The sequence below is a fragment of the Erinaceus europaeus genome, chromosome 8 (genome assembly GCF_950295315.1).
Source record: "Erinaceus europaeus chromosome 8, mEriEur2.1, whole genome shotgun sequence".
NCBI lineage: Eukaryota > Metazoa > Chordata > Mammalia > Eulipotyphla > Erinaceidae > Erinaceus > Erinaceus europaeus.
The window spans coordinates 59,468,226-59,495,875 of record NC_080169.1 but is presented as its reverse complement, the minus strand read 5'-3'; the positions used below and the strand labels follow the sequence as shown (position 1 = coordinate 59,495,875).

The 27,650-nt window shown below is 38.6% G+C and overlaps 1 protein-coding gene across 16 annotated transcripts in view; it reads left to right on the top strand.

Annotated features, from left to right (window-relative positions):
* ADAM22 (ADAM metallopeptidase domain 22) overlaps nt 1–27,650 on the top strand; it is a 261,263-nt gene that overhangs the window by 119,366 nt on the left and 114,247 nt on the right. For all 16 annotated transcript variants that reach the window (XM_060196278.1, XM_060196276.1, XM_060196284.1 and 13 more), the window contains exon 4: nt 9,242–9,308. In XM_060196278.1, coding sequence (XP_060052261.1) covers nt 9,242–9,308 — 67 coding nt within the window. The remainder of the gene's footprint in view (nt 1–9,241; nt 9,309–27,650) is intronic.

The following is a 27,650-nucleotide window of genomic DNA, read 5'->3' as shown; positions in this document are numbered from 1 at the left end:
AAAGATTAGGTGTCCATACATGTGAGGATTTATTTCTGGGTTTTCAATTCTGTTCCACTGGTCTGTGTGCCTATTTTTGTTCCAGTACCATGCTGTTTTGATGATGATTGCTTTATAATATAGTTTAAGGTCTGGGACTGTGATGCCTCCATTTCTGTTTCTTTTCCTCAAGATGCTTTTGGCAATTCTTGGTGTTTTCTGGTTCCAGATAAATGATTGTAGTGTTTGTTCTATTCTCTTAAAGAAGCTTGGTGGAACTTTGATGGGTATTGCATTAAATTTGTATATGGCTCTGGGGAGAATATTCATTTTGATGATATTTATTCTTCCAATCCATGAGCATGGGATATCTTTCCATTTCTTGGTATCAGTTTCTATTTCCTTGAGTAGCAATTCATAGTTTTCAGCATACAAGTCTTTCACTTCTTTGGTCAACTTTATTCCTAGGTATTTGATTGATTTTGCTGAAACAGTAAATGGGAGTGATTTCTGGATGTCTTCTTCTTCAGATTTAGTGTTTGCATAAAGAAATGCCACTGATTTTTGTACATTGATTTTGTAGCCTGATACCTTGCTATATTGCCTAATAACTTCCAGTAGTTTTCTGCTGGATTCTTTAGGTTTTTCTATGCTTACTATCATATCATCTGCAAAGAGTGAGAGCTTGACTTCTTCCCTTCCAATCTGTATTCCTTTGATTTCTTTCTCTTGCCTGATTGCTATGGCAAGAACTTCTAATAGTATGTTGAAGAGTAATGGTGACAGTGGACAGCCCTGTCTAGTCCCTGATCTGAGAGGGAATGCTTTCAGCTTCTGTCCATTGAGTATGATGTTGGCTGTAGGTTTGCCATATATAGACTCCACTATCTTGAGGAATTTCCCATATATTCCCATTTTTTGTAGAGTTTTGAGCATGAATGGGTGTTGGATTTTGTCAAAGGCTTTCTCTGCATCTATTGAGATAATCATGTGGTTTTTGGCTTTGCTTTTATTGATGTGGTGAATGACATTGATTGACTTACGGATTTTGAGCCAGCCTTGCATTCCTGGGATGATTCCCACTTGATCGTGATGAACAATCTTTTTGATGTGTTGCTGTATCCCATTGGCCAAGATCTTGTTTAATATTTTGGCATCTATGCTCATCAGAGATATTGGTCTGTAGTTTTCCTTTTTTGTTCTGTCCCTATCAGCTTTTTGTATCAGGGTGATGTTGGCTTCATAGAAGGTGGAAGGCAGTATTCCTGTTTCTTCAGTCTTATGGAAAAGTTTAAGAAGTATGGGTACTGTTTCCTGAAAGTTTTGTAGAAATCATTTGTGAAGCCATCTGGTCCAGGACTTTTGTTGTTGGGGAGATTCTCAATAACGGTTTCAATTTCTTTGTCTGTGATTTGTGCATTTAGATTTTGTAGTTCTTCTTGGTTCAGTTTTAGAAGGTCAATTCTAGGAATTGTTCCATTTCTTCCAGATTCTCTAGCTTGGTGGCGTATAGTTCTTTATAAAAGTTTCACAGGATTCTCTGGATTTCTGTGGTGTCAGTTGTGATATCTCCTCCACTGTTTACAATTCTATTAACTTGAGTATTCTATCTTTTTTGTTTGGTGAGTCTGGGTAGGTATTTGTCAATTTTGTTTAATCTTTCAAAGAACCAACATTTGGCTTCATTGATCTTTTGTATGGTTTTCTAATTTTCGATGTTGTTTATTTCTGCTTGAACTTTAGTGATTTCTGTCCTTCTGGTTGCTTTAGGGTTCCTGTGTTCCTCTTCCTCAAAGTCCTTGAGGTGTGCAGTAAGGTCGTTCATTTGAACTTCTTCTTGTTGTTTAATATGTGACTGTATGGCTATAAGTTTCCCTCTATGTACTGCTTTAGCTGTGTCCCAAATATTTTGATAGGTTGTGTCTTCATTTTCATTTGTTTCCAGGAACATTTGAATTTCCTGCTTGAGTGAATCTCTGACCCAGTGGTTCTTATGGAGTATGTTGTTAGTTTCCAAATTCTGTAACTTTTAATAATTTTCTGCTTCTTGTTAAATGTTAGTTTTACTCCACTGTGGTCTGAGAAGATACTTGGGATGATTTCGATGCTTTTGAATTTATTGATGATGTCTTTGTGGCCTAACATGTGGTCTATCCTTGAGTATGTGTTATGTGGATTTGAAAAGAAGGTGTATTCCAGTTTTTTGGGGTGAAGGACTCTGAAAATGTCCAAGATGTCTAGTCTCTCAATCTCTTCATTCAATTCTCTTGTATCTTTGTTGGTTCTCTGCTTTCTTGATCTGTCTAAGTGTGAGAGTGGGGTATTGAAGTCTCCCACTATTATTTTATTACTATTGATGTATTTTTGAAATTCTTTCAGTAAATGCTTGACGTATTTAGAAGGTCCCTCATTGGGTGCATAGATGTTAATAATTATTAAGTCTTCTTAATAAATACCCTTAATCATTATGTAATGTCTTTGCCTATCTTTTATTACTTTATTTAATTTAAAATCTATTGTGTCTGAGATGAGAATGGCTGTTCCTGCCCTTTTTTGTGGTCCGTTAGCCTGTATGATAGTTTTCCACCCTTTCACTTTAAGTCTGTGTTTATCTTGTTGTGACAGATGGGATTCTTGCAAGCAGCATATGGTTGGGTTATGTTTTCTGATCCATCTCCCCACTCTGTGCCTTTTGATGGGTGAGTTTAAGCCATTGACGTTTATTGATATTATGGATTTAATGTATTGTAGTGCCATTGTTCAAAAAAATGTATTTGTTTGCTCTGATATATTGCAAATATTATGATGATGTTCTTGTTTATAAGAGGTCTTTTAGAACCTCTTTCAGGGCCGGTTTGGTGATGGTTGCCTCCTTTAACTGTTGTTTGTGTAAGAAGGTTTTGATCCCTCCATCTAGTTTGAATGAAAGCCTATCAGGATATATTATCCTCGGTTGAAACCCTTTTTCATTCAGGGCTCGATAGATATCTTGCGATTCTCTTCTGTCTTTTAGAGTTTGAGTGGAGAAGTCTGCAGATAATCTTATGGGTTTTCCCTTGTATGTGACTTTTTGTTTCTTTCTTGCAGCCTTTAGGATCCTTTCTTTATCCTTACTTCTTCTCATTGTGAATATGATGTGTCTTGGTGTCTTCAGGTCTCGGTTGATTCTGTTTGGGACTCTCTGGGCCTCTTGAATCTTGATGTCCTTTCTGTTATTCAGGTCTGGGAAGTTTTCTTCTATTATTTCCTCTAGAATGTTTGCTTCCCCTTCCTCTGTTTCTTCCTCTGGCGGGCCCATTATGCGAATGTTACTTCTTTTGACATTATCCCATATGTCTCTGTTGTTGTTTTCAGTGTCTCTCAATCTCTTTTTAAGCTCTTTCACCTCTTTCTTCATTTTCTCTGACTCATCCTCTGTCTGACTAATTCTGTTTTCTGCTTCTGTTAGTCTGCTTTCCCTTGCCTCAGCTTCTTTCTTCATTACAGCTATTTCAGCTTTCAGTTCTCTAATTTCCTCAAGATAATCAGTATTTTCCTTGGGGGTCTCAACTGTTGTTTCCCTAATACTGCCATTCCTTTCCTCCAATGTGAATAATAATTTTATTATTGCTTGCATACTTTTCTTATCTATGGCTACTTCTGGCTGATTTGTAGTTTCTTCTGGGCTCTTGTCTTCATTCATTGGAGTAGCAGTTTTATTTGTTTTTGATCTACCCATTTTTTTGATTTATGTGTTTCTTTTTTTTATATATACTCTGTTGTTCCTCAGTTGTTGTGTCTTGAGTACAAGTAACACTGTACTAAATACCTTTATGAGAATTGCACTCACCAACCTCAGGAATTACAGTAGCAACTGAAGCAAGTATTGAAGCAGTTTAATCACTACCAGTTAGCCAAACAATTTCTCCAGTCCGTGAAAAAATAGTAACCAAAACCAGTGAAGAAGAAAGAGAAAAGAAAGAAGGCATAGCCAGAATAGACAGTTATGCGATTCTACTATGCACTGTATATTCTAGGGGTAGCAAGAGGGGAAAGGGAAGTAGAGCAGAGATATATACATAGAGAGTTCACTCTGAGTCAGATTTCTTCCCCCAAATAATTCACAAATCAGAAAGGCAAAGAAGAAGGAAGGAAGAAGTGTATGACAAGATGAAAAAAAAATAAAAAAGAGATAAGAGAGAGAAAAGAGAAAAGATAAGAAAAAGAGCTGTAATTAAAGAGCAGTGAAAGGAAAGTTTTTTTTGATTACTTTATTTTTCATTTTATTTAATTTAATTTTTTTAATTAGCTAGGAGGAGGAGGAAGGGGAGAGTCTGTAGAGGAGGTAGGAGTAACGAGACAAGTTCCTCTCACAATATAAGATGCCCACTATCCTAGCAACGAAAAATACCCGAAGAGTTAATTCTGATCAACTTAAAGGGGGGGAAGATATATGCCTTTATATAATATTAATAATAAAATAGAGCAGGGTAAAAAAAAAAACCCTGTCCCAGATTACCTCAAACCTCGTGATCAGAGGCAGCTGATTGTTAGGAAAAAGGAAAAAAAAAAAAAACCTCAGGACTAGACAAGGATAGCTGAAATAGACAGTTATGCAAATCTACTATCCACTGTATATTCTAGGGGTGGCTAAAGGAGGAAGGGAAGTTGAGCAGAGACACTCGCAGTGAGAGTCCACTCTGAGTCAGAATTCTTCCCCCAAATAATTCCCAAATGTGTATCAGTGAATTCAAAAAAGCACACTGTTTGGTGGTGTGGGGGATGGGGCCTGTGGCTTTGGAAGCTGTAGGATTAAGGAAGAAAGGATGACAAGAATGAGAAAAAGAAAAAAAAAGAAAGAGGGAGAGAAAAAAGAAAAAGATAAGAAAAAGAACAGTCATAAAAGAGCGGTGAAAGGAAATAGTTTATCTATTTATTTATTTTTAATTATTTAATTAGCTATGCGGGGTGAGGTAGGGGGGTTGACTACTTAGCAAGAAAAAAGACCAGAGGTTTCAGAAGGGTATAGACTTAGAATGAATGATACTCCCTGGTGGGACAGGAATCTTGGTAAAGAAAGTAGCTCAGCAGGGGAGCCTGCTAGGAGCTGGTCCCCAGGGACTGGTTATGGGGGGGGAGGTGGAGGAGGTGTGCTTAATAATTTAAAAGAAAAAAAATTTTTTCCCTTTTTTTCTACTCTATTTTTAACCCAAATTAAGTTATAGTCACCTCTTTGGTGTTACTGCTAGGACCCCTTAGTGACTAGCCTACTAAAGGCAGAAAATCCTACTGTTTCCAGAAGATGTGGTCAGAGCTCAAGCCACTAGCAGCTTCTCAGTCCGCCATCTTCTGGGAACCTCCGGACATATCATTTTTTAAAATTACTGAGTGGTATTCCACTGAATATATGTCCCCTAATATTTATTTATTTATTTCCCTTTTGTTGCCCTTGTTATTTTTATTGTTGTTGATGTCATTGTTGTTGGATAGGACAGAGAGAAATGGAGAGATGAGGGGAAGACAGAGAGGGGGAGAGAAAGATAGACACCTGCAGACCTGCTTCACTGCCTGTGGGGAGCCAGGGGCTCAAACCGAGATCCTTACACCGGTCCTTGAGCTTTGCTGCACATGTGCTTAACCCACTGCACTACTGCCCGACTCCCATCCCATAATTTTTTAAAAATAAATTTATTTATAAAATAGAAATATTGACAAGACCATAGCATAAGAGGGGTACAATTCCACACAATTACAACTACCAAAGCTCCCTATCCCATCACCTCCCTTGAAAGCTTTCCTCTTCTTTATTCCTCTGGGAGTATGGACCCAGGGTCATTATGGGGTGCAGAAGATGGAAGGTCTGACTTCTGTAATTGCTTCCCTGCTGAACGTGGGCATTGGCAGGTTGATCCATGCTCCCAGCCTGTCTCTCTCTTTCCCTAATGGGGCAAGGTTCTAGGGAGGCTGGACTCCAGGACACATTGGTGGGATCATCTTCCCAGGAAAGTCAGGTTGGCATCATGGTATTATCTGCAACCTGGTGGCTGAAAAAGAGTTAAGCTATAAAGCAGAACAAATTATTGACTAAACCTAAAATCAGGAATATTGCAGATGAAGATTTGGAGTCTCCATTTTAGAAAAAGCTGGTAGTTCTATTTTAGGTATATTCCAAGGGGCCTATGACTACTAGTTTTTGCCTGAGCCTGACATCTGATATGCAAGGTATTATCTGGGGAGATGTTGTCATAGCTGGAAATAGGACTAGATAGCTGGATCAGGGAAGAGAGTAGCTTCTACATATGGGAAAAGTGTTTAAATATTGTTGACTGTAAACCCCATCAATTTGATCTGGGGCCCATATTCATCACAGGAGCCTATGTAACCTCTGCATTCCTTTAAGTCTGGGCTTGCCTTCTGTGGTCAAAGCTACAAACATTCCAGGCTGCACTAACTTAAGGACCCATCATCCTGAGGTGATAGGTAGAGTATTTTTATTATTATTATTTTTTGTTTGTAAAAAGGAAACATTGACTAAACCATAGCATAAGAGGGGTACAACTTCACACAATTCCCACCACCAGAACTCCGTATCCCATCCCCTCCCCTGTTAGCTTTCTTATTCTTTAACCCTCTGGGAGTATGGACCCAAGGCCATTGTGGGATACAGAAGGTTGAAGGTCTGGCTTCTGTAATTGCTTCCCTGCTGAACATGGGCGTTGACAGGTCGATCCACACTCCCAACCTGTCTTTCTCTTTCCCTAGTTGGCAAGGGCTCTGGGGAAGCAGAGCTCCAAGGCACATTGGTGGGGTTGTCTGTTCAGGGAAGTCTGGTTGGCATCATGTTAGCATCTGGAACCTGGTGGTTGAAAAGAGAGTTAACATACAAAGCCAAACAAATTGTTGAACAATCATAGACCTAAAGGCTGGAATAGTGCAGATGAAGAGTTGGGGGAGGGGGTGTCTCTGTTTTGTAGATAATAGTAAGCATATTTTAGTTATATTCCAAAGGGCCTGTGGCTATAGTTCTTTTTTTTTTTTTTTTTTGCCTGAGCCTGAAATCTGATATGCAGGTGGATCCTAATTTTTGTCTGGGGAGATGATGTCATGGCTGGCAGAAGGACCAGAAAGCTGGATCAGGGAAGACAGTAGCTTCCAAATATGGGAAAGGTGTATAAATATTGTTGATTGTAAACCCCATCGATTGGATGTGTTCTGGGGCCCACCTTTAGCTTAGGAGCTTATATGACCTCTGCATCCCTGTAGATCTGAGCTCACATTCTGTGGTCATAAGTAGGAACGTTCCAAGCTGCCCCTACATCAGGACCCATCATTCTCAGGTTTATCATAGAGTATATTGTCCAGCTGGATGATGGAACATTCTCTCATAGGTAGAGTATATTATCCAGCCTCCCTTTGGAGAGTGGAATATTCCCTACTGTTGTTGTACCACATTGAGGGCAAGGTCCTATAGGCCCACAAATGGGTCCATTATGTTGTTCTTGAATCCCATAACTTTTTAATCCAGTCATCTCTTGATGGGCATTTAGGCTGCCTCCATGTTTTGGCTATTGTAAATAATGTAGCTGTTAACATAGGGGTCCATATGCCCCTTTGAATTATGTGTACTTTAGGAGGGCCCAAGAAAATTTACATAGATTTCAAGTGGATGTTAGTAGAATTTTGTGCTTCAGTGGAGAAGAAAACAAGTGACATTTACAATAGGAGGGTTTTCAGCCTAATAATTAAAATAACAACACTTAGCTGACTTCTACAATACTATAAACAAACAAAACCAAATTGCATGGGCTGTTTTTGGTTTAAAAGCATGGACCCCGTTCCAGTGATACTTGTAGATACAGAAGCATGATTGAAGTAACTGTGCAATTTCTAAGCAGAAGTATTTCTTTGCTATAATTATATTTTTGTGGTGACTCACACTCTCTTAATTCCTAGATTTTTTAATTCAAAGGGGGAATAGTCCCTTGAAAGTCTCAAAGGTGGTTTTAAATTTTTTATTGCTGAAAAAAATTTTCATTGCCATTATTGTTACTATAACTATTACTGCTACCACAGCTGCTCCTATGCTAAGAAATACTGTCTGTAGGTGTTTTTGATTTCACTTCTGCTGACTCCCATAATGGAGATTTACTCACATGGCAGTGATGGAAAGAGGGGCTGTGCAGACAGCCAACATCACTGATATAACCAAGCAGTAGAGATTTGGGACATTTAAACTGGCACAGCTCAGTTTCTCTCAACTGTCTGCCAAATTTTAAACTTTCTTCTTTTCTTTCCTTCATCAGCTCACTGAGTTTCTTTCTTTCTTTCTTCCTTTCTTTCTTCCTTCCTTCCTTCCTTCCTTCCTTCCTTCCTTCCTTCCTTCCTTCCTTCCTTCCTTTCTTTCTTTCTTTTTCTTTCTTTCTTTCCTTCTTTCTTCCTTTCTTTTCCCTTTCTTTCTTTCTCTCTCTCTCTTTCTTTCTTTTTTCCTGAATTCGTTTGTTAAGATTTCTAAGAAAGATAAATCTGGCAGACTCTGCCAATAACACTGTCTCTTTATAGTAATATTTTTCTCCCATTTCTGGGAAGTTATTTTCTACTGAAAGCAGGGTTGGGCGGCAGTCTTTTGCAAATATCTTTTCTAAGTGATATCTTAGTTTGAAGAGTGGCCATGGATAAAAGGCTGAGATGTAGATGTTGGAGCAATAACAAGTTTTGCTTGAAGAAGATCTTTGCCATATAATTTCACCATTTTGTTAAAAAGCTTTGGAAGTGTGTGAATTATTTCACATACCCGTGATGAAAAGTGACAACTATTTTTGGCTGTTTCCACATGTGTTCTTCTACCACTCTCTTTGCTTATAATATTGTTGCATACTTTCTGAGCCATTATGATGTTCATGGGGCTCAAACTGGGATCCTTATAATGGTCCACAAGGACAGCATAAGGATCCTGGTTCGAGCGCCCGGCTCCCCACCTGTAGGGGAGTTGCTTCACAAGTAGTGAAGCAGGTCTGCAGGTGTCTATCTTTCTCTCCCCATCTCTGTCTTCCCTCCTTTCTCCATTTCTCTCTGTCCTATCTGGCAACAACAACACCAATAACACCAATAATAATCATATCAATGATAAAAACAACAAGGGCAACAAAAAGGGAAAATAAATAAATAAAATATTAAAAAATATATATGTTAAGGAATTATTGAAGTTGTTATATTCAAACTTTGTGATTTACAAGTGCTTTGCGTTTTTGGGATCCACTTTAATCATTTCCTTTTGTTGTTGCAGTGATTTGCTGTCCTCTGAATACATAGAGAGACACATTGAACATGGAGGGAAGACTGTGGAGGTTAAAGTAAGTAAAGTTTTCCTCTCTTTGGGGTAACTTTTGGGAAAGTCTCTTAAATACTCATGGGCTTGGCAAGATAGTTCACTTGGATAATGTTCCTGCTTTGTCCTGCACATAACCAGGTTTGAGCTGGCCCCTACAGCAGTTGAGGAAATTTAAATGCAATGAATCTCTCTCTCTCTCTCTCCACCCGTCTACCTCTCTCTCTCTTTTTTCTGTCTGAAAAAAAGTTGTCTCAGAGTGGCAGGGCCCCAAAATAAATACTGGTTATGCTTTTAAATTTCAGTGATACTTCTAATGTTCAGTTTGTGAGGTTTTAGTCACAGTTTATGATTTATCACCCATTTATACAAAAAATAAATAAAAGAAAAAACTTTTAGTTAGCAAAAAAATAGTGTACTGTAGGAATTGTTGGAGTTATATTTTGTAGGGTCAATAATGTCTTTAAATTATATTTCAGCAAATAATGATCTAGTCTCTTTATACAAATATCCCTTTTCAAGAAGTTTCCATATATTTATTTAACCAACAGGTTGTATTGTATTCTGAGATTATTAAGCTGCATATATTTAGCATCTAGAACATTAATGTTACTATACAGTGTTTTGCTGATTTTCTAACCTGAGAATTGCATGTTCTCAGAATTTAAAAAATCTATTTCTTAAATAATTTTGTCCGGTTTTGTATTTATTTACATATTTCTATTAGCATTAGTCCTTTTTTTAATTTTTATTTATAAAATGGAAACACAGACAAGACCATAGGATAAGAGGGGTACAATTCCCACCACCAGAACTCCATATCCCGTCACCACCTCTGATAGCTTTCTTATTCTTTAACCCTCTGTGAGTATGGATGGAGGGTCATTATTGACTGAGGGTCATTATGGGGTGCAGAAGGTGGAAGGTCTGGCTTCTATGATTGCGTCCCCGCCGAGCATGGGCACTGACAGGTTGATCCATACTCCCAGCCTGTCTCTCTCTTTCCCTAGTGTGGCAGGACTCTGGGGAAGCAGAGCTTCAGGACACATTGGTGAGGTCATCTGCCCAGGGAAGTCTGGTTGGCATCATGGTATCAACTGGAACATGGTGGCTGAAAGAGAGTTTAAGATATAAAGCAGAACAAGTTGTTGACTAATCATGAACCTAAAGGCTGGAATATTGCATATGAAGATTTGGGGTCTCCGTTTTGGAAATAGCTAGTAGGCCTATTTCAGGTATATTACAAAAGGCCCATGACTTTACTAGTTTTTGCCTGAGCTTGACCTCTGATATGCAGTTGAACCCAAGTTATTATCTGAGGAGATGATGTCATGGCTGGAAAAAGGACTAGAAAGCTGCATCATGGAAGAGAGTAACTCCCAAATATGAGAAAAGTGTGTAATTTTATCTACTCTTGTCCAACCCTGTCAAACCAGGGAAATTGTAAATCTGTGCTTTATTTAACTATGGGACCGGAGGGTGTTTCTTTTGTAAGAAAATCACTTTTCCCCCATTTCTTTATTGGGGGATTAATGTTTTATGTTCAACAGTAAATACAATAGTTTGTATATGCATAACAGAAAACCACTTTTGACCTCATTCACCAACCTTTATTTGTTTCTAGTTCATTTATCAGTCTGTCTCAGGTAAGCTCTGACACTACATGAAAGTGTCACAGATGGAACTGTGGAACTTCCTGGATTTCTGGAGCCACATTGTGATATACCTGTTCTTCTGCTCTCTCTCTACCTTTCTCCTCTCTCTAAAATTAAGTTAGAAAAAGTTACATTAAGGAAGCATCTTCTTAGCAGTGTTATTCTGTATGCATGAGCCCCTGGTTCATTCCATGGTGCTATAAACTAAACAAAACAAAACTTAATTCAAAACTCAAAATGATTCTTCTCCCCATCCAGGAATTAGAAATGCTGAATCTTGTACCATCAATTCACTCAGTGGCTAATTGTTTTCCTGCTGGTTCCATCTCTTTATTATTTTTCCTTTCTGTGCTTAGCCTTGGAGTGGGAAGGTATTTCTTTTTATATGGGATATGCTAATTTTCCTTTATATAGTAATGACAGAGTATTCTTAAACTTTTTTTTTTCAGTATACATTATGAGTGAAAAAATTACAAAACCATGGCATTTCATATTTGATTATCTTCCATTACCTTTGCAAAACAAATCTTTAGCTTTAATTTCTATTTCTCATTTATCCTCAATATTAGCTTGCTATTGCTGCTATTGCAAAATTATGTTGGGTGACTTAAACAATGAAGGCTAGAAGTCCAAGATATTTGGACTTTTTGGTATCCAGAGCTGACTCTTATACCATATTAATGATCATATATTATGTAGAGTAGTACAGCTGTGAAACTTGAAATATATTTGACTTAGACTTACAAACATATCTAATTTAATTGGGATTTACTTAACAAGTACTCCTTTAGTTCATAAAAGTCATTTACTTACACATAAATGGTGCCCTATATAAAGCACCTTTAACTTTTTAATTTTTTAAAAATTTATTTACTTTAATGAAAGAGATACAGAGAGAAAGATAAATAGAACCAGAGCACTGACCAACTCTGATATGTGGTGGTGCTGGGATTGAACCTGAGAGTTTAGAGCCTCAGGCATGAATCCCATTTGCATAACCATTATGCTTTATCCCCACCCCCAACTACTTAAATTTAAAAAGTTTACTTATTTATTAGAGACAGAGAGACATTTCAAGAGAAGAGGGAGACAGAGGGGAGGGAGAAAGAAAGACACTGGTGACTTGCAGGGTGCTGTACCACCTGGTCCCATAAAGCACCTTTCCTTAAGTTATTTCTTTCAAACTTGTTTTTGCACCTGAGTGTTTTTTTTTTTTTCCCCTTTCCTGTAACATAACATGTTTTGGACAAAAAAGTACATAGCCCAGTAGAAGGTGTGTTTTATTTTTTGCATCTCAAGAAAAGAACCACAGGGATTTTTTTAAACACTACAAAAGGAATATTAAGTAACAGCAATATGTGTAGATGGAGAAGCATATTTTCTTGGGATCAAAAAGTAAAGATGGGGGGCTGGGTAGTGGTGCACTTGGCTGAGCGCACATGTTACGATGTTCAAGGACCTAGGTTCAAGCCCCCGGTCCCCACCTGCAGGGGTGAAGCTTCACAAATGGTGAAGCACTGCTGCAGGTGTCTCTCTGTCTTTCTCTCCCTCTTTATCTCCCCACTTCATCTCTTTACTGTTTCTATCCAGTAAATAAATAAAGGCAATAAAAATATTTAAAAAGGCAAGATAGTCATCTAGGTAAATATATGATTTATTCATTATCAATAAAAGCTCATAACTTGTCATGAGGGAGTGTAATGCAATGTTTCTTAAGATATTTTTAAGGTGGTTGGGGAGGTGGCTATGTGACAGTATTGTCTGTATGAGGAGGCTGTGGCTTTAATCCTTATCACCAAATGTGCATGTTGGTGCTTAGGTCTCTTTCTTTCTCATCTAATTAATTAATTAATTAATTAATTATTCCTTAAGCAGATAACACCACAATTAATTATATAGTGTTACAAAATATAATGGACTTAAAATGTTTTCAGTTTGCCATTAGTGACAGAATTTAGTGCATTTAAAATGTAGGTATAGCTTATAGACTGCACTCTGCTTTTCCAGCTTCCTTTTGTAACCTAAGAACCTAGTTTCTTTTTTTTTGTCTTTTTTAAAAAATTATTTATTTCTAAAATGGAAGCACTGACAAGACCATAGGATAAGAGGGGTACAATTCCCACCACTAGAGCTCCGTATCCCACCCCCTCCCCCCGATAGCTTTCCTATTCTTTATCCCTCTGGGAGTATGGACCTAGAGTCATGTGCAGAAGGTGGAAGGTCTGGCTTCTGTAATTGCTTCCCCACTGAAGTGGGCATTGGCAGGTCAATCCATACTTCCAGCCTATTTCTCTCTTTCCCTAGAGAGGCAGGGCTCTGAGGAAGCTGAGTTCCAAGACACATTGGTGGGGTCATCTGTTTAAGGAAGTCCAGTTGGTATCATGGTAGCATCTGGAAGCTGGTGGCTGAAAGAGTTAACATATAAACCCATACAAATTGTTAATTAATCATGAACCTAAAGGCTGGAATATTGCAGATGAAAATTTGGGGTCTCTGTTTTGGAAATAGCTAGTAGGTCTATTTTAGGTATATTCCAAATGTCCCATGATTTTATTAATAATTTTTGCCTAAGCCTGACATCTGATAATGCAGGTGGATCCAAGTTATTGTCTGGGGAGATTATGTCATGGCTGGAAAAAGGGCTAGAAAGCTGGATCAGGGAAGACAGTAGCTCCCAAATATGGGGAAAGTGTATAAATATTGTTGACTGTAAACCCCATTGATTTGATCTGGGGCCCATAGTCAGCATAGGAACCTATGTAACCTCTACATCCCTTTAGGTTTGAACTTATATTCTGTGGTCATGAGTATAACAATGGAGAGAGAGGTATTTATTCAAGATCTAGGCCCATCCTGTCTGTTTGGGAGTCTCAGGACTCCCTGACTAGGGCGCCAGCTGATGGGGTGGCCTGATAGTGACTTAAGACTCATCACTAAAATATGCCAGTCTCTAGCCCTTATTCAGCTTTTTCAGCAGTCCTTACTTTGATAAGGTTAGCTTTGGAGTGAGTGAGAGAACTGTAGTAGGAAGTATGTAAGGAGGGTATCTAAGTCTAAATAGATACTATTTCATTATGTACTAAGGATGGTTGGATAACATACTCTACCACTTGAAGAAGATGGGTCCTGAAATTGGTGCAACCCAGAATGTTCCTACTGATAACGACAGAACCTTCTTTCTTAACCTTTTATGGGAAAGAGATCTTTTCAGTTGACTGCATTTGACTACTACCCATTTGCTTTAATTTTTTTTTTGGCCATGCAGAGCACAAAAAGAACTATAAAACTGGCAGTTGGGTGGTAGCACAGCGGGCTAAGCGCACATGGCACAAAGTGCAAAGACCGGCATAAGGATCCCAGTTCGAGTCCCCAGCTCCTCATACAGGGCAGTCACTTCACAGGTGGGGAAACAGGTCTGCAGGTGTCTATCTTTCTCTTCCCCTCTCTGTCTTCCCCTCCTATCTCCATTTCTCTCTGTCCTATCTAACAACAATGATATCAATAACAACAACATCAATAACTACAACAATAAAAAACAAGGGCAACAAAAGGAAAAATAAATAAATATAATAAAATAAAAAGAACTATAAGACTGTATGTATACTTGATTTTTTTCAGCAGAAATGATAAAGGAGTTAACCTGCTTTTGCTTATCCTGGGTATCAACTTCCCTTATTGATTCTTTTTATTGATTTATTTTTTATTGCTACCAGGATTGTCACAAAACTGGGACACAATACTGGGGCTATGAATCCACCACTCCGTTTTTCTCTTTGCTTGTATGTTTATTTATTTATATTTATTACATAGGAAAGAGACAAATTGGAGGGCAGAGGGATACAGAAAGGGAGAGAGAAAGATACCTGCAGATCTGCTTCAGCTCATGTAAAGCTTCCTTTTGCAAGTGAGGAGCCAGGACTAGGAACATGGTCATGCATGTGCTCAACCAGTGTGCCACCACACAGCCCCCTTCCTCATTGATTCCCAAAACTGCTGTACCATCCCAAATCTTAGTTCTTTCTATAGCAGCAAGAAGGTAGGCATGAAGAAGAATGGAAGAATAAAAAGAAGAGGAGGAAGAAAAAGCAGGCCTTGCTGTGCAGTAAATTTTGTTGTATGCATCAGGACAGAATCATCCAAACTGTTCTATCAATGATGAATTTTCTGAAGTGGAAATTCATTTTTATTTTAAGCTTTTAGGTTATCTTTTTTCTTTGGAGGCTACATCATATGTAATGCTAAGAACAGCTGCTGTTGCCAAGTAACTTACATAAAGACATAAAAATCTCACCTTAAAAAGAGAGAGGGGAGGGTGTGAATATCCCAGCAACAGCATTTTTCATCAAAAATGCCTTTTGTATTTACAGCTTTCTCCTACATTTGGGAAATATGCTTTCTATCTGGAATTCTCAGTTTATTATCTTTTCCAAGCCTTCTTAATAAGTGGATACTACTTAGCCACTAGACAGTATTCAAATCATATAAGCAGGGAAGATGCTTTTAGAAAGATTTTTTTTAAATGAATGTATTTATAGGAATTCTTCTAAAAGACCATGTTTTATTTTGCTATCTATTCACTCAAGATACAGGAAAATTACACACTATATTTACATAATGTATAAAATATATAATTACATATGTGTTTTATATATGATATATATAATTTATATATTATAACCATGTATATGATATATATGGGGCTAATGGCTTATAGTACAGTTGTTGGCACATAGATACAATTTCTCATTTACCATGTTAGGTGTGTATGTGTCTGTAAGACACTCTCCATGAACCTAGGTCCAAGACAAAATCTAAGCTTGGGGGCAAATATCTTTTGCCACTGATCTAATGATAATTTCTTGGAAGTTAGCTTCTTCTTACAAAAACAAATTCATTTTGCTTTCTCAAGGCTATTGGTGTCACATTCTTTCCAGTTAATAAAACACTCACCTTTTAACAAAATTAAAACTAGTACCTTGGTTATTTCTGTTTTATCAATATATCATTCTCAAAATATTTTTGTAATTAATTATTATATTCTGAATTCTTTCTTACCATTATGGATTTCCTTTTTTTGGGGGGGATCATATGTACCTAATTGGATATTATTGTTGTAATGCTGTAATCAGTACTTGTAACTGGAGTGAGGAACAATAAAATTGGAAACATTAGTAGCAGTTGGAGAAATAGCAGCCACATGTGTAGTGCTTTTTTCACATATACTAATTCATTTAATTCTCCACTAGTGCCATTATCATCCTTGTTTTGCAGATGAGGAAACTGAGTGACAGAAAATTTAACTAGTTTACCAAAGAATTTAAGGTATTACGCTGCCAGTGTTTATATTATTATCTACTATAGTCTCCCCTTGCTAATGAAAACAAACGTAATTGTAGAGAAGTAGCATGTAAATCTTTAAGTCATAGCACTCCAGCTTACCATTTGCAACTACACGTTCTTAGTAGTTGTTTTACTAATGCATAAATAGAGATGTAATTGTTTCGTACAGGTGAGTTTAGAATATCTTAAGTAGGGGTCAGGCAGTAGCACAGTGGGTTAAGCGCACATGGCACAAAGCACAAGGACTGGCATAAGGATCCTGGTTCGAGCTCTGGATCCCCATCTTTAGGGAGGTTGCTTTACAAGTGGTGAAGCAGATCTGCAGGTGTCTCTCTGTCTTCCCCTCCTCTCTTAATTTCTCTCTGTCCTATCCAACAACAATGACAGCAATAACAATAATAATAACAACAATAAACAACAAGGGCAACAAAAGAGAAAAAATAGCCTCCAGGAGCAGTAGATTTGTAGTGCAGGCACCGAGCCCCAGAAACAACCCTGGAGGCAGAATAAATAAATAAATAAAATATCCTAAGTATAAATTTTTTTATTATTCTGTAGACAACCAAATGTCTTCTAGGAAGTTCTGGTTCTTTCAACTATTTTTAGTTCATCTTTGTTCTCTATAGAAATTCAATACAAGGGATTGCCATGGTGTCTAGGCTGTACTCATTTGAAATATGTTGCACATGGCAAACACATGCCTCAGTTCTTATGTCTATGTGTAAATTTATCTACATGTGGAGAAAATATGAAGGCTTATGGGAAGAGTAACTGAATTGGGACATATCCTTCTGCCAAAAAACTAGAAGATATTTGTATCCTTGCCAAGGTGCTTCCCTGCTTCATGGCGATACATCAGGATGAAGGAAGTAAAAAAAACAAAAACAAAAACAAACAAATCTAACAAACAAACTGATGAAATATTTGTTTCTCTCTCTATGTCTTCTAACTTCTTTTTTTATTACAATATTAGCTAGTCATCTTTTTAGTATTTTATTTATTTATTTTTATGAGCTGGGCATGGTAATTTCTCCTTGGCAGGTTTATGCAGACATATGCTCCTCTGCCATCTTGTAATCAGTGTGGTTTCATGAAGGTCTCAGATTTAATTCTCTTTGCATTATAGAAGAAATTTCCTGTTCATTAATCATTTTGTCCTGCTTTATATCTTGCCAACTTTTACCCACCAAGTTGCAGACATTATCATGATTTTACCCTGACTTGACTAGGCAGACAACTGCACCAATGTATCCTGAAACCTCACCTGTCCAGAGCCCTACCTCACTAGGGAAAGGTAGAAACAGACTGTAGTGATAAATAGACCTGCCAACGTCTATCTTCAGCAGAGTAACAATTACAGAAGTCAGAACTTCCACCGTCTGCACCCCAAAAAATAATTTTGATCCATACTTTTAATAAGGGAGAATTGTCAGGGGGAAGAAGACCAGAGAGCTCTGAATTCCAACACCATCAGGACCCAGTGATAGAAAAGGAAAAAGGGAGGGAGGGACATTTGATGTAGTAATAGGTGTGGCTTGCTTTAGGTCCACCATCATGTATAATGCATCAGCTACCTTAATGGCATTGTTAAGATTGCAAGCAGTCTTAATTTTGTAGTCTGAAGAAGGTATATTGGCCCATTACCAGCATATGCAGGTGTCTTAGTGTTGGGAGTAAAGAAAAATGGAAAGTGACAGCTGGTGTCAGCATGAATTCAGTTTCCCAAGCCCTGCTTATAAGCTAGTTGAATAGAAAGTCCTCCGCATTTTCTTTTTCGTGTAAAGCATTTTTCAGTTATCTAGAGTTATTTCATATGTTAATATTTAATATGTTATGTAGAAACTGAAAAAGACATGTTCAGTCATAGGTTCAAAAATATTCATAGTATTGGTGCACTGCACCAAAGTAAAAGACTCAGGCAGTGTGTATGTGTGTGTGTGTGTGTGTGTGTTCAGGTCCTGGAACATGATGGCAGAGGAGGACTTAGTGGGGGTTGTATTGTTATGTGGAAATGTTAAAATACTATTGTATTTTACTGTCAACTGTAAACTAATAATCCCATAATAAAACAATAAACAAAAACAAAAAAAATTCATAGGAGTAGTAATGTTACATCTGTGTATAGAGTTAATAATTTTTAGTGGAATATGGTCCATAAATTAATTCTAATTATATAATTAATCTTCTATGGCCTAAAGCCTTATATAAATATGCTGTTATAAATTTTTAAAAGTCAGAGTTAAGTATTAGAGTAGTTAGGATTGAACAGAAAGTTTTGGATATCTTGCTTTGACAAGTTTGAATGTGATTTGAAGAAAAAAAAATTCATACTTTATCTTTTGGTGTTGTCTCAAACTAGCACTATTTTCCTATTAGTTCATTTAAAAAACTATTGTTTAAAAATTTTTATTAGTGACTTAATATTGATTTACAAAGTTTCAAGATAACAGGGGTACAACTCCACACCATTTCCACCATCAAAGTTTAATTCCCAGTACCTCCATTGGAAGCTACAGCAGTCCTCTTAAGGTTGCAGATATGGGTTAACTATTATTTCTTCAACTATTTGTCTATATTTGTATATATTTGCCCATTGTTTTCTTATGGTACCATCTTTTCCTTTCCAAGTCACACCTATTACTACATCTAAATGTCCCTCCCTCCCTTTTTCCTTTTCTATCACTGGGTCCTGATAGTGTTGTAATTCAGAGCGCTCTGGTCTTCTTCCCCCTATCAATTCTCCCTTATTAAAAGTATGGATCAAAATTATTTTTTGGGTGCAGATGGTGGGAATTCTGACTTCTGTAATTATTACTCTGCTGAAGATAAACGTTGGCAGGTCTATTTATCACTGCAGTCTGTTTCTACCTTTCCCTAGTGAGGTAGGGCTCTGGACAGGTGAGGTTTCAGGACACACTGGTGCAGTTGTCTGCCTAAGTGAAGTCAGGGTAGAATTGTGCTAATGTCTGCGACTTGGTGGGTAAAAGTTGGAAAGATATAAAGCAGGACAAAATGATTAATGAACAGCAAAAAAAAAAATAGGAACAGAGCTGATGGGAATAGGAATCTTACAGTAGAAAGAAGTGTTGAAGTCAATTTTAGATATGTTCTTAGGAAGCCTATGACTGTTGTAGTTTTTGTTTGAGTTAATAGCTAACTTGGGGTTGGATAAAAATAATATCTCAGAAGATGGTATCAAAGTTGAGAAAAGAGCTAGAAAGTTGAGTTCGGGCAGAGAGTAGCTACCAAACTTGAAAAAACACATCTATGAATAAAATTAACTGTTTACCCCATCCACCTAACCCAGGACCCATATATATTCATATTTAGCACAAAACCCTGTGTAACCTCTGAGTCCCTATCAGTCTGAGCTTGCAGTTCATGGCCACACCTGGGAACATTCCAGGCTATACTCATTTCAGGATCAGTCTTCCATGAGTGGCAGGGCAGGATGACCCAGCTTTTCTCCAAACTGGGACAGCCCATACCATTGCTGTTTTATAGGGAGGACAAGGTCCTGGGATGGCCTGCATAAGGGCTTGTGCTGATGTTCCTGATGGAAGTGACCACTCATGGTGGAAGGAGGGATCCATTAGATATTTAGGCCCATCATATTTATATGGGAATCCAAGGATTCCCTAACGAGGGACCCAGATAATGGGGTGGTCTGGTATTGACCAAAAAGACCATTATTAAGTGAGCCAGTCTCTTACCCCTTATCCAGCTCGGTAGTCCTTTCTTTATCTGATAATCTTAGACTTTCTCTCAGTTGTTTAAACATTGAGTGCCATTTATTGTACCCAAGCAGAATTGGGGTTTTGGGGTCTGTTTTTGTTGGGCCTTTCTGCTAGATTACCAAGCTAATTTGGTCTAAGTTTGATATAATAGAGATTTATTTATTCCCTTTTGTTGCTCTTGTTGTTTATTGTTGTAGTTATTATTGTTGTTGTTATTGATGTCATTGTTGTTGGCTAGGACAGAGGGAAATGGGGAGGAGGGGAAGACAGAGACGGGGAGAGAAAGACACCTGCAGACCTGCTCCACCTCTTGTGAAGCGACTCCCCTGCAAGTGGGGAGCCAGGGGCTTGAACCAGGATCCTTACTCCAGTCCTTGCACTTTGTTCCACCTGCACTTAACCCGCTGTGGTACAGCCCGACTCTTGATATGAGGTCAACATAGGTAGAATGACAGTAAGGAATTATAGAGAAGAAACATCGAGAAATATGGGCATAGTACTAGAGGTTCCAGGACTAGGAGAAATGAAGATCTTAAAGAGAATGGGAAGGGTTTCTTTCTGTCTTAGAAATAGGCTGTCTTTGTTATGTTCTCTCCCAAAAGCCTAGACCAGGAAGAACAGAAGCAACCAATAGCACAGCTATATACAAGATGCTGGGTACTATACGCCAAACCCTATCAAAGGGACTTTTCAAAGTTAACCCTATCACCAAATAATGTGATGATAACAATAACTATGCATCGTCTTCTTGAACCCTAAGACAACAGGAACCTCACATTTCCACTATAGAGCCTATATTTCCCCCAGTCCTGGAACCTTAGGGTGGGGCCCGCTTTTCTACATGCTGCTCTCAATTCAAATCAAATAATATTGCATCTGTGGATCGCAACCTAATCAACACAAGTGCCACCCCAGCATGCTTCACTTCAGACTGTGACCAGAGACTTCAGGTATGGAATGACAACCCTTCAGCTTCATCACTCGGGTGAGACCTTTCCTTTCATAATATTCTCTAATTCCATTCCAGGTGTTCCACTCCCCAATAAAGTCCCCAAACCTAGATATAGTCCAGGTCCCCTGAGATGGAGCATAGGTTCACCCGTGCCCATAAACTAGGGGAAAAATATATACCTGAAAGAAGTACACAAGAGCATGCAGGGAATAACCCCAACACTTAATCTGCACTATTACAGTCTTTAGGTCCATGATTGTTCAACAATTTGTTTGGCTTTGTATGTTAACTCTCTTTTCAGCCACCAGGTTCCGGATGCTGACCAGACTTCCCTGGACAGACGATCCCATCAATGTGTACTGGAGTGCCACTTCCTCAGAGCCCCACCCTAGTAGGGAAAGAGAGAGAGACAGACTGGGAGTATGGATCGACCAGTCAATGCCCATGTTCAGCGGGGAAGCAATTACAGAAGCCAGACCTTCCACCTTCTGCAACCCACAATGACCCTGGATCCATACTCCCAGAGAGATAGAGAATGGGAAAGCTATCAGGGGAGGGGGTGGGATATGGAGATTGGGTTATGGGAATTGTGTGGAATTCTATCCCTCTTATTCTATGGTTTTGTTAATGTCTCCTTTCTTAAATAAATAAAAAAAGAAAGAATTTAAAATAGCAATCGTTAATTAATTTAAGCCCAATGTCAAAATTTGATGTTCTTAAAAATCTGAAACATTAAATACTTAGGCTAAAAAATATTTATACTCAGAGCTATGCTCTAGTCATTTAGAGAATTTGAAGTATTAAATCTATTACCCCCATGACATGTTAATATTAATAGTGGTTTATGAAATTGTAAATTAGTAGGATTATAATTTCACACCTTTCCCACCACCAAAGGTCTGCCCCCCCACTTCCTCCCATATAGCCACTGTATTTTCCACAATGTGGATATGGGTTGGCTTTTTGTAAGAACTCTTATTTTCCTTTTATTTATTGTTATTATTATTATTTTGCCACCAGGGTTATCCCTGGGTCCTGGTGCGTGCACTATAAATCCATCACACCCAGTGGCCATTATTTCCCTTCTGTTTTTATTTTATATGACAGAGAGAAGTTGAGAGGGGAGTGGAGATAGATATGGGGAGATAAATATAGACACCCGAAGACCTGCTTCACCTCTCATAAAGCGTTCCCCTGAAGGTGGGGAGCTGGGGCTCAAACCCGAGTCCTTGCATATGGAGATATGTACACATAATGAGTTTCACCACCACCTGACCCCCCAAAACTCTTACTTTTCCAGTGAATAAGTGGAAAAATGAAAATAAAATAAAAATGAAAATAGGCAATACAATCCAGAGGATAAGTATGATGATACTGATTTGATTGTTTACATTTATTTATAGGGAGTAATTGATGGAGGTTCCTTTTGATGTTTTTAATAGTAGACTTTACCTTGCATCTGTGAAGGAGAATAGGAAATAAATGCAGATGGACTTGATTATCCCCATAGGATAATCTTTAAACCTTAGGCATGTAAAATTTAAGCAACTGACAGTAGAGATTTATGGTGGAATGGGTAAAAGACTAGAGTCTTACATTCTCTACTTTTGCTATCTTTTTTTGTCTTAAAAGGTGTTTTTATTGTTTTACTTGGTAAATAATGATTTATGAGATAGCTGTTGCCATATAAGTACAGTTTCTCATGTTTTCATGATAGGTGTCTGCTCCCTACCAATGCAGGTCCTCCTCCATTGTTGTATACTAGTCTCCAGTGTCTACTCAGTCCTCTCCCTGTATTCTCCCTACTCCCAGCCCCCATCCTTGTTCTTGCCACAACAGGCCATATCGAGTCCAAATCTTACCTTATGATTTGCCTTTCTTTCTTTGGTTCTTAATTCCAACCTGTGTTATCTTTTCTTTTGTCCCCTCTAAGCCATAATAAAAAAAGTGTCAAATGCTCAAAGTGGTTATCTTCTTAACTTATCTACTTGTGTTCTTATCACTCATTCATTCAGTAGATCTGTGTTGAGTGTTTGCAATTGGCAAAGTTTAGATACATAATTATGAACAGTATGTAATGCAGTACTTGACCTCACGAAGCTTGTAGTTTATTAAGGGTGACAAGCATAGGGAAATTAACAGAGATCTATATTCTATATAAAATGTGTATTCTGTATGTATTCTGCATTCTGTACACATTGCTATGTTCTTTTTTTAAATTTATTTTTTATTTAAGAAAGGATAAATTAACAAAACCATGGGGTAGGAGGGGTACAACTCCACACAATTCCCACCACCCAATCTCCATATCCCACCCCCTCCCCTGATAGCTTTCCCATTCTCTATCCTCTGGGAGCATGGACCCAGGGTCGTTGTGGGTTGCAGAAGGTGGAAGGTCTGGCTTCTGTAATTGCTTCCCCACTGAACATGGACGTTGACTGGTCGGTCCATATTCCCAGTCTGCCTCTCTCTTTCCCTAGTAGGGTGGGTCTCTGGGGAAGTGGAGCTCCAGGACACATTGGGGGGGTGTTCAGTCCAGGGAAGCCTGGCCAGCATCCTGATGGCGTCTGGAACCTGGTGGCTGAAAAGAGAGTTAACATACAAAGCCAAAGAAATTGTTGAGCAATCATGGACCCAAAGGTTGGATTAGTGGAGAGGAAGTGTTAGGGGAGTGCTCACTGCAAACTCTAGTGTTTATGTGTGAACATATGCGCTCTCTCACAGAACCTGGTCTATATCTAGGTTTTGGGACTTTGTTAGAAAGTGAACCACCTGGGATGGAATTAGAGTATACTATGAAAGGAAAGGTCTCACCCAAGTAATGAAGCTGTAGGGTTGTCATGCCACATGTAATGTCTCTGGACACAGTCTGAGCTGAAGCATGTTGAGGTGGCAATCGTTGTGTTGATTAGGTTGCGATTGGCAGATGCAGTATTATTTGATATGGATTGGGAGAGGCATGCGGGAAAGTGGGCCCTATCCAAAGGTTCCAGGACTGGGGGAAATATAGGCTCTATAAGTGGAGATGTGAGGTTCCTGCTATCTTAGGGTTCAAAAAGACAATGGATAGTTAATGTTATCATCACATTATTTGGTAATGGGTTAATTTGAAAAGTCCTTTTGTTATGGTTTGCTGTATAGTACCCAGTATCTTGTATGTAGCTGTGCCATTGGTTGCTTCTGATCTACTTGGTCTAGGCTTTTAAGAGAGTCCGCATATCAAATACACAGCCTATATATTAAAAAGATTTAGTCTGTGTTTTAAAAACTTCAAGACATACAATTAATTTTCCCTCTCTCATATTAATTAACTAGTGATTTATATGACTACACTTTACTAGGAGTGTACATAACCACCATTCCCATCACCAAAAGACTGTGTCCCATCCCACCTACCCACCCCCACCCCCCACCGGCCCGGGATGCTGCATGTCTACTCCTCACTACAGGGTTTTTACTTTGGTGCCCTACTTTCAATTTAGTCAGATCCTGCTTTTAGTTTCCCTTTCAGGTCTTCTTACTCAACTTCTGTTGATGAGTGGGATCATCCCATACTCATCTTTATCTTTCTGACTTAGCTCACTTAACATAATTCCTTCTAGCTCTGTCCAAGATGGATCAGAGAAGGTGGGTTCATTGTTCTTGATAGCTGCATAGTATTCCATTGTGTATATATACCACAGCTTTCTCAGCCACTCCTCTGTTGTTGGGCACCTGGTTCCAGGTTTTAGCTATTATGAATTGTGCTGCTATGAACATAGGAGTACACACCTCTTTTTGGTTGGGTGTTATGGAGTCCTTGGGTATAACCCCAGGAGAGGAGTTACTGGAACATATGGAAGGTCCATGTCTAGCCTTCTGAGAGTTTTCCAGACTGCTCTCCACAGAGGCTGGACCAATTTACATTCCCACCAACAATGCAGAAGGGTTCCTCTGTCCCCACAACCTCTCCAGCATTTGTTGCTGCTGTCCTTTTTGATGTATGCCATTCTTACAGGAGTGAGGTGGTATCTCAGTGTTGCCTTAATTTGCATTTCTCTGACAATCAGTGACCTAGAGCAGATTTTCATATGTTTGTTAGCCTTTTGGATCTCCTCTGAGGTGAATGTTTTGCTCATATCCTCTGCCCATTTTTGGATGGGGTCATTTGCTTTTTTGGTGCTAAGTTTGCTGAGCTCGTTATATATTTTGGTGATTAGTTTCTTGTCTGATGTATGGCATGTGGAGATCTTCTCCCATTCTGTGAGGGGTCTCTTTGTTGGTTTAATAGTTCCTTTGGATGTGCAGAAGCTTTTCAATTTGATGTAGTCCCATTGGTTTGTTTCTGCTTTAGTCTTTCTTGCAATTGGGTTTATTTCATCAAAGATGTCCTTGAGGTCTAGGTGAGAAAGTGTTTTACTAATGTTTTCCTCTAAGTATTTGATTGTTTCTGGTCTAACATCCAGGTCTTTGGTCCATTTGGAGTTGATTTTTGTTTCTGGTGAGATAAAGTGGTTCAATTTCATTCTTCTGCATGTTACAACCTAGTTTTCCCGGCACCATTTATTGAAGAGAGCCTCCTTCTTCAATTTCTTCTTATTCTAGCATTTGCCCTTCTTCCGTAGCCAGTCAACAGCGTCAGGTTGAGCCTGATGTAAAGTTTCGAGACCTCCTTTGAATCTGGAGAGGTGGCAGTCATTGACTATGTGGGTCATAGTCTGTCTGTAGCCGCAGGGGCAGTTCGGGTTGTCTCTGGCTCCCCAGCGATGGAACATAGCGGCGCACCGGCCATGGCCTGTTGGATAGTGATTGAGGAGGGCCCAATCCTAACGTGCTAGGTCAAAGCCGGGTTGACGCTCGCAGGGGTCTGTGATGAGGTATTTGTTCTTTACCTCAGCTGACTGTCAACTCTGTTTCCAAGAGTCTGGAACAGAGAAGTTCAGTGTAGGCGTAGGGGACCAGATTGGGTGACGAGACGTCAAGCGTTGGACAGGGTTATCAAAGATTAGATGTCCATAGGTGTGGGGATATATTTCTGGGCTTTCCATTCTGTTCCACTGGTCTGTGTGCCTATTTTTGTTCCAGTACCATGCTGTTTTGATGATGATGGCTTTATAATATAGTTTGATATCTGGGAGTGTAATGCCTCCATTTCTGTTTCTTTTTCTCAAGATGGTTTTGGCAATTCTAGGTGTTTTCAAGTTCCAGATAAATGATTGTAGAGTTTGTTCTATTCTCTTAAAGAAGCTTGGTGGAACTTTGATGGGTATTGCAGTAAATTTGTATATGGCTCTGGGGAGAATATTCATTTTGATGATATTTATTCTTCCAATCCATGAGCATGGGATATCTCACCAATTCTTGGTGTCAGTTTCTATTTCCTTGAGTAGCAACTCATAGTTTTCAGCATACAAGTCTTTCACTTCTTTGGTCAACTTTATTCCTAGGTATTTGATTGATTTTGCTGAAAAACTAACTGGGAGTGATTTCTGGATGTCTTCTTCAGATTTAGTGTTTGCATAAAGAAATGCCACTGATTTTTGTACATTGATTTTGTAGCCTGATACCTTGCTATATTGCTTAATAACTTCCAGTAGTTTTCTGCTTGATTCTTTAGGTTTTTCTATGTATAGTATCATATCGTCTGCAAATAGTGAGAGCTTGACTTCTTCCCTTCCAATCTGTATTCCTTTGATTTCTTTCTCTTGCCTGATTGCTATGGCAAGAACTTCCAATAGTATGTTGAAGAGTAATGGTGACAGTGGACAGCCCTGTCTAGTCCCTGATCTGAGAGGGAATGCTTTCAGCTTCTGTCCATTGAGTATGATGTTGGCTGTAGGTTTGCTATATATAGATTCCACTGTCTTGAGGAATTTCCCATCTATTCCCATTTTTTTAAGAGTTTTTAGCATGAATGGGTGTTGGATACATTGCTATGTTCTATATGTATAGTATGTTCTACACATATTACTATATTTTCTATATATACATAGTATATGAAGATTAGATCTCTCTGATCCCCATTATCACTTCTTTAACACTTTTTTTTTTTTACTTTGTTGAAGTTTTCTTCCATCAATCTTCTCATGGTGGTGAGGATCCTTAGGATTATGGCTTTGAATTTTTCTCTAGGAAGTTTAATTTGCCTTGGTCCATTACTACAGGTGATTTCCTCTGTTTTCCCATGATGTTTGATGATCCCTGAGGAACAAAGTCAGGAGTTTGTGTTTTATCTGGTCTCTGAATAGTGCTTAGTAATTCATAGCCACAAATGTCTGGCTGGGGATATAGTACTGAGGTCCAGCCATTACTGATAGTGATCAAAAGTCAGAGGTTGCAGGTACTCCACAAACTGATGGCATAATAGACTCTGGCAGTTTACTGTCCAAGGAGGACTTTTCTCTATGTGGCCTACTATGGTAACTGTATCCACCATGTTTGCTCCCAGAAGTCATTGGGAAGGTTGTTGTTAAAACTCCCATGTAGGCTTTAGCTTTTATTTCTGCTGGTAATGTTGTAGGAATAAAATTGTAATAGTATTGGGGTGCTTGGATTTCGGTTCAGCCTGCCTGCTGCTTGCCTGATTAAAGGTTTGTATCGTAATATTTCTATTCCTGATGCTGGCTTGTTATTACATAAAGCTGTTTTGCCTTTAGTAAGTGGTTTCTCTGTCCTTCCTGCCTGGATTCTGAACTTTTTTTGTT